Raw genomic sequence first — 8,533 nt, 5'->3', positions numbered from 1 at the left:
CGCCCGAGAAGTAAGTGACCCTTCTAGTGGAAGAAAGGTATATTTTGTTATACAGCCTGTGTTATTACTTGGGCTGACACCATCTTTTCTTTTACAGCCTAATGATAACATCAACAGGACATATTAAGGTCACTGATTTGGGGGTTTCAAAACTCGGCCTCATGAGACAAACAACAAACATCTACAAGGCTCCAACTGAGGACATCACCAGAGAGTTCCTTGATGAACAGGTCGGCTTTACCCACAGGATCTTCTTCTATATTCTTCTCATCTATTTCCATTTCCCTCAATTTCTCTAATATTTTTGCATATAGGAAACATTTTCACTGATATTATTTGGTACAATTATAATCACTGATCAATATCTCATTCTTCTTTTGGTTTCCAGATGGTTGGCACCCCTGAATACATGGCCCCAGAAGTCATCTTACAGAATGGCTATGGAAGACCTGTTGACTGGTGGTCAATAGGGATCATCCTACATAAATTCCTTCTGGGATATGAACCATTTCGTGGGTCTTCCTTATATAGGGTTTTCCACAGCATCCTCAAGGGTAAGTGAAATAATCCCAGTGTTATGTGACACCATTTTTATTAGCTTCAAAGCTTTTCCTATGAAAATAAATGAGATTTTTTTCTGTAATATTTGCTTTTTTATATAACAGATGAAATAACTTGGAGATTTGATAAGTGCAGTCCTCCACCCGATGCTCAAGACATCATCAATGAGCTGCTCAGAAAAAATCCAGCCCATAGGCTTGGGACAGGTAATGTATATGATAGTATTACTAAAAACGTATTACATCTTTGTAACCTGACAAATTGGTCATGTCCAAGAGGACCAGTACTGAGGGTCTCTGCTTCACCGGCTTGGAGATTTGGTGGTCTGAAGTGCATCATGTGGATGCAACGGTGGTCCAACATGCACACTGTTGCTCTGTTCATTCTAATGGGATCACCAATGACCAGCCGAGCACAGTACTCAGCTACCTATCTACCTGTATAACTTTCAAACTTGAAAATACCCCTTTAACATAAGCTGTACAGATATGGAGCAGTCTCGCTGATAATAACTATATTTCTTTTTTCCTGATCTTCATTTTCTAGGAGGAGCAAATGAGATCAAGAATCATCCATTCCTGAGTGACTTAGACTTTAAGAACCTTCTAAGTCAGAAACCACTGTTTGTTCCACATCTCCTGTCAGACGCAGACACCCATTACTTTCCCAGTAAGTAGAATGAGACGTCATTTGGAGCAAGCTGCTGTTTGTCTTGTCCTTCATTTTATGTGACAGTCAGTTCCCATCATTAAAAGTGGTAATTGGTGACTTTCTGTGAACTGGTTTTATACTAATAGTCTCTAATAACATTGGCACTTTGCAGATAGCTGTGGGTTACATATGGATTCATATGAGGGCGACACAAGTGAGGACAATGACTTGCCAGAAAGCCTAAACTTTGCATCATCTTCTCACAGGCTTTCTAAAGTAAGTATTTTACCTAAAAAAAACCTAAAACCAATTAAGAAAAAAAGTTTATACATATATTTTTTTTTTACTGTATGTGTTTCAGACTTATATCGCCAATACTGGGATGATGAAAACTGAGGGTCCCAAGTCACCTCCAGGGTGTTCATCAGAGAACAGCACAAAACACTCAGACATGTGAGTAGATTATTATTATTATGGGATTTAGTTCTGATAAATGATCAGTACATCAAATACAAGAGACGTGTAACACAGAACTAAATCCAGCGTCCACCACCCTATGACTGCTGATCACTGTGGGTCTGGCTTGTGATGGTAATAGGTGATTATTGCAACCAGCCATTCATTTCCAGCTCATTACAGGCCAATATTATTGGCTTTACAAATGGTAAAGTTTCCCTTTTTTATTGTTTTTACATGTAATTTACTTGTTTTTCTTCTGCCAAACAGGCAGAAAAAATCTTCTTCTTGCAGGACTGATGGAGACAATCAGAGCGCCACTGCTAAAAGCAGCAAGTCATCCTCATCCTCATTGCCAGGTATGTTCAGGTCTATAGGCTTAGGATCCAAAATTGTAATGTGAACGTCCACGTGAAAGCTAAAAAAATCACTATTTGATGTGCCCTAAAAATGATGTACAGTCCAGCACTTCATTGTATAAAACTTCTCATTCATTCATGTTATGCATAAGTGGCCATATAGATTTTTGCCAAACTGATCCTGAATAGTGTGATGGTGGCTCACTATGGGCCCATACTGATCCTATTTATGGCCTTATGTTACACTGAAGTTTTATCTCATTGATTCTATGAGAACACTGCGGCACGCTGCAGCTAATGTCATATTATTAAGGAATGTAGCTCCTTGGGGAGACACCATATGGCGGCACTCAGAAATTCTACAGGTTAATTTTAATCAGGTCACAAGACAACCTAATGCTCAAACCCTCAGCAGGTGTCGTGTATATATGACAAATTCTCTCTATTATGGGGCAATGCCAGATACAAGGACTATCAGCTACAAAAATAACACAATCCCACTATACTGTATAAAGATACAAAGTTCATCTTATAGCAGTTTATAATTAACATCTTTTTCTTCCTTTTTGATAAGAATCTCCAGTTCAGAAAGGAAGAAGATCTGCACGAAAACTGAGAAAAAAGCAAACAACAGAAAACGTAGAAGAGGTGGCAAATAGAAGAGGTAAGTGTGACCATCAACTCCATGTTGTGTGATGTCAGTGATGAGAATAATTAATATGGAGCAGATGTCATCTGTCAGTGGTGGGATTGTCACATGTATGATGGCTGACAATGATCCCGCACCTCAGTGTGGATAAGATTCCTCTACCGTCCTGTCACAGTGACACCACAGTAGTGTCCTCTAATATGAAGTCCCCTTACTTACAGTGATGTTACATCTCTTCTCATAGGTTCCATCTTCTGCCGCTTGATATCATCCTGCCGGCGTGGATTTTCCAGGGCTGCTCGCGCTATTGGAGAAAGCTGCATTTTTGCACCTTGTCATCGGGGCACCTTATACATCTCGGAGACAGAAAACCTCCATATCTAGCGCCCTGAAGAAAGTACAGCAAGTCCACCATCAAAGCTGTACCTGTGTGGAAGAACTTGTACCATCTACCTGTGGCCTTCTGACCTGCAAGAAACATCTGCAGAAGATGAAGGCCCCTCCAAGAACATCTCTTCATTCTTCCATGCAATTATTATTCGAATTGAAACAAATAAACATTTCAAATGATTGACTGTTTTTTGCACTTAATAGAATATTACTGACATTGATGGCATATCAGTACTACATGTCCTACATGTCTGATTGGTGGGGTCACACATAGGAGAATAAAAGTCCCATATCTCCTATTAATTCTCTAACTCCAGGCCAAGAGTGGAGATGAGGACCAGTGATTCTGTGACACGTAAGAGCGGAAATCTCATCTGATCTCTGTGCAGCAAAATGTTCTGCTCACTGATTTTACTGGAACCGAAATGGCCTCTATGGGATGGAACCTAAATGGGATGTTCTATGCCCAGGAACAAGTGATATTTGGCGGGGTGCATCCTGGGGGTCCCATCGGTCACATCCCCCCTGTCCACATATACATCACACTGTATTCCAGGGATGTGCCTTCACTTCTTGTGGTGGGAAGACCCTTTTATCCAGGGATGAGGAGTCAGTAAGCCAAACTGCCGACTTGAACTGTAAGAATTAATAACCACACATTACTGCAATATATAATAGTACATACAGTATTCAGCAAGCTATGCAATAACATCATGAATTCTATACAACATTAACAAGATACAATTTGTAACTGTTTTATTTTGTATCTGGAGTTGGTGCGATCTTTTGGCTTTTATCACTTTCCTGTTCCCCAACCATAAAAGTACAGCACTTACGAGAAGTTGTACATTTTGTAGGGCGACAGATTTTGGTAGATGCACAGAATTATCCAAATTACAAAGGGTTTTTTTTACAAAAATTGCAGAAAAGAAGAAAGAATTTTGCTTTAGTTTTTTATACATCCACTAATATACATTGTGCAATAAATATATTGTTCCCAGTCCATTACTGAAGTTTCGCTACCAGATAACTGAACATATCATTTTCTTAGAAATGTAAAAGTGCAGATAACAAAAATACAGATTTATGTCACAAAGTGTGAGATTAGTTTACCAGGATGGGAGCTGAAAAGTCCTTTTGCTTTCTTTTGAGGGGTTGAAAGAGTTGGAAAAATACTTGGTTTATCCAATGGAAAAAGAAGGAAAGGCTGAATGCCATAATGAGGACAGTCCAGGGTTTGGGTTGTGTAATAAACCTCATTAGGTGTCAGCTCAGACGGGTCCTTGAGAACGGTGGGATCTACTCAGATAGGGCTCAGGTGTTTATGACTGGTCATTTTATAGCATATTTGCTGAATATACATATTCATACAAAGCACATACAAACATACTGTCATTTAAGCATTATTATGATCGGGACATTATTGTGTTATTTGGGAGCTTTTACTATGGGGTTTTCCATCTCTTATTGTTTAGCAAACAGATTATACAGGGTGGGCCTTTTATATGGATACACCTAAATTAAATGGGAAAGGTTGGTGATATCAACTTCCTGCTTATGGCACATTAGTATATGGGAGGGGGAAAACTTTTCCAGATGGGTGGTGACCATGGAGGCCATTTTGAAGTCGGCCATTTTGGATCCAACTTTATTTTTTTCAATGGGAAGAGGGTCATGTGGCACAGCAAAGATATTGAGAATTTCATAAGAAAAACAATGGTGTGCTTGGTTTTAACGTAACTTTATTCTTTCATGAGTTTTTTTACAAGGTTATGACCACTTATAAACTGTGTTCAAAGTGCTGCCCATTGTGTTGGATTGTCAATGCAACCCTCTTCTCCCACTCTTGACACACTGATAGCAACACCGCAGAAGAAATGCTAGCACAGGCTTCCAGGATCCAATGTTTCAGATGCTGCACATCTCGTATCTTGATGCTATTGTGTGGTAATGGGATACAAAGATAGTGGGGCCATTCTTCATCAATGGAAACCTCAATGCCACTGGATATCAGAAATTGCTCCATGATGATGTGTTGCCCTCTTTATGCACTGAAGATGGCACGTTCCCTGAGTTTTACCAACAAGATGGTGCACCACCACATTATGGGTGTCAGGTCTGAGCATTCCTACATGAACAGTTTCCTGGAAAGTGGATTGTTCGTCGTGGGCCAGGTGAATGGCCACCAAGGTCTCCCGATCTGACCCCCTTAGACTTTTATCTTTGGGGTCATCTGAAGGCAATTGTCTATGCTGTGATGTGCAGCATCTGAAACAGCCTGTGCTAGCATTTCTTCTGCGGTGTTGCTATCAGTGTGTCAAGAGTGGGAGAAGAGGGTTGCATTGACAATCCAACACAATGGGCAGCATTTAGGGTATGTGCCCACGATGCAGAAATGAAGCAGAAAATTTCTGCAGCGTTTCTGCATGTTCTTGGCAGTAAAAACGCTTGAGGATTTTGCATGCGTTTTTGACATGTTTTTGCAGTGTTTTTACATGCAGATTTGACTTGCGTTTTTCAAGTGCATTGCGACCTCAAATCCGCATGCAGAAACGCACAAATAATGGACATGTTGCGGATTTTTCCGCAAGGAAAATCCGCTGCGGAAAATTCCGCAGAATGGGCACAGAACATGCGGATTTTCATTGGGGATCATAGGGCACGGATTACCAAGCGTTTTGCAAGTGTTTACGCTGTGGAAAATCCGCATCAAAAACGCTTGAAAAGTTAGGGAAGTTTCCAATATCAGGTGCCGCAATTAGAGTTTATTGTGCGGTCATCATTTTTGGCCCAGTCTATGAAGAAAGTCTTACCTTCAACAGGTGCACTTATGTGTCTCCTTCTCTCCCACAGCAGCCATAATAGTATCACGCTGCTACAAGGGTCTGCCTGACACAGTTCAGCTCCGCACTATCTATCCAGCCCCAATTATCCTGGAAAGAGGTCTATACTATATTGACGGAACATAATCTCCAACCATCTGTAGGGATCCATGCGGATCACCCCAGTATTAACTACTGCCTATGAATGAAAAAGCCTAATTCCTGTAACACCTCAGCAGCCTATCATACGCTACTGCACAGATAATCAGGTAGTATCATTACCATACCAATAGGCACATTGTTATGGAGATATTCTTACACCTTATTAAATAACAGTTGTACCTTTCATATTCTAGCATTCAGCACTTCTGCACTCTAATCTGCACACCCTTACAACAACAGGCATCATTACGGGGACCATCCCCCCACTACCCCATGCGGGGAAGTAACGTATACCTTCCTACTTAGGCCTTCTATCAGGATGTAATCACTATCCTTATATCTAAGAACATTTCTCCCTCCATTTAGGGCCCACCATTAACCATCATCGGCTGCAAATGTACAATACTACCTCTAGCAATAGGACCTAAATCCATCAAGTCGAGAATACTCAACACCGGAGGACAATTTATCCCTCTATCCCCGTCCTATACAAATATTTTATCAATTTTAGTTGTATGATTTTATATCAATAAAGCATTTTTTAATCAATTATCTCAATTATTTAATCTTTTAGCTCATTCACACAACAGTTCAGGGCGAATTCAATATATTATATCCATTTACCCTACTCTTTGGGCAAACTGTGGCATTGCCTCTGAATTCGCAGCAGTCCTGCTGGCAAGATCCCTTTAGTGCCACTGTTCTATATCCCCAAGTATTCCGATTACCAATATATTAGATGTCAACCAACATTGGACTGGTAGTCTAATTAGGTCAGCTAGCCAATCTTGATTTTTAGATGTGACCCAATGTTGGGAAACTGGACAAGTCTGTAGATATCCTTTGCAAATAATCGACCGGAGGGTTTGGAGCTTCAGCCACAAGGGAATGAAGAGATTGTATTTAAAACAATAAGGTCCTATCCTATCTCATTTTCTCCATTGCACTTAAATATTGACTATGGACTTGTAAAATTCATCAAGGCTTTAATATACAATTTAAAATTCATATACCTTTTCACATTAGTTGGAAAAAAAAGTATTATTTATAAGGTCAACTTTTGTATCATCTTCTTAACCCCATCTTTAAAATCATGGTTTTTCAAGTTGTAAATTATAGGATTAAATAACGGCACCAAAACAATGTATAAAAGGGCAAAAAAAGTATCTTGTTCTGGATAATAACTCGATGCTGGCCTCATGTACGGGAAAATGATGGTCCCATAGAAAATGCTGATACATGTGAGGTGGGAAGAACAGGTTGAAAATGCTTTATAGCGTCCTTCCGTAGATTTGATCTTCAGGATCGCAACAATTATGAAAACGTAAGAGATCAATGTCAGCAAGAATGTAGAAAGAGTCAAAAGACTGCCAACTATGCAATTCATCATTTCTACTTTATAAGTATCACTGCAAGAGATCTTAAGGAGAGGTGAAAGGTCACAGAAAAAATGGTCAATTTTATGGGATGCACAAAATGATAGCTGAGAAACAAGGGAAACATGTCCTGCTGGATCCAGAAGACCGATGATCCAAGCAGATGTTGCAAGTCCAGTGCAATGTTTGAAACCATAGGCGGATTATAGTGAGGGCAATCTGGGCTACCGTCCGGGGCCCGAGGCTCCAGGGAGGCCCATGGCCCGAGAATTTATTGCCCCCATTATAATTCGTATATATTATAACCGCCGGTGTCGCAGGTCCTTTATGCTGAGCCCGCGCTGCCGCATTACGTCTGGCAGGACGTACCCAGCATACAGAGTGCGGTCGCTGCGGCTGAAGCCACGCCTACCAAAGAGCTTCTGCTTTAGTTGATGGTGGCTCTGCCGGCTCCCGCGCCTGACGATTGGAGACAACCTGCCGCTCCTGCTCCTCCTGTTCTCCCTCCTCCTTCGCTCCTCCTGTAGCTGCTGCTCGTCTGCCACTATGTAAAGTATGCATAATGTGGGCCATGTGGCAGACAGGCAGTGGTAACAAGCAGCAGCGTTCTGTGTAAAAGTGCAGGGGGGCCATTAGTTTCATTTTTAAAATGTGGGGGATGGAAGTATACTAAGACTACATGGGGTAATGTGCCCCTCCACTTTGGAAATTTTGCTTGCCTTATGCATTTATATGTATGATACAAGTGACGCACCCCCTGGGCCATGTTCAAGGGATACCCGGAGCCGGATCTCGATGGGGGTAGTAGTCCTTGTGGCGGTGACCCGGTCCGTGCCCAGGGTGTCAAACTAAGTGGCAGTCTATGGCAGTAGATGTTAATTTGATCGACTACGCCACCTGTTGAGTGCGGCTTTGAAGCCGCCGCTGCAGAGCAGTCCGCTGAGGCCGGTGGTATATGTGCAGCAGTGATGGTATAACCCCCAACGGGAGGGGTATGGCCTCAGGGCAGCAGGTGTGGATGATGGGGGTTGTGATGATGCAGGAAGGAGAGGCAGAGTCAGGAGATGCAGTTTCAGGGTTTTTACTCACTGATGTTGCTTTAGTCAC

At 41.5% G+C, this 8,533-nt stretch overlaps 1 protein-coding gene across 1 annotated transcript; it reads right to left on the bottom strand.

The window, feature by feature from the left end:
• Nucleotides 1-7,095: 7,095 nt before the first annotated feature.
• LOC141161479 (olfactory receptor 5AR1-like) lies at nucleotides 7,096-7,629 on the bottom strand (the record flags this gene model as incomplete). Its single annotated transcript, XM_073646290.1, has 1 exon — nucleotides 7,096-7,629. A coding segment is annotated over one exon (534 nt), but the record flags the coding sequence as incomplete, so codon positions are not given.
• Between the last annotated feature and the right edge of the window lie 904 nt (nucleotides 7,630-8,533).

Source organism: Phyllobates terribilis, unplaced genomic scaffold (assembly GCF_046119375.1).
Source record: "Phyllobates terribilis strain yellow unplaced genomic scaffold, ASM4611937v1 Scaffold_9__5_contigs__length_417890890, whole genome shotgun sequence".
Classification (NCBI taxonomy): domain Eukaryota; kingdom Metazoa; phylum Chordata; class Amphibia; order Anura; family Dendrobatidae; genus Phyllobates; species Phyllobates terribilis.
The sequence above is the reverse complement of the archived record's forward strand: the minus strand, read 5'-3'. Positions and strand labels throughout refer to the sequence as shown.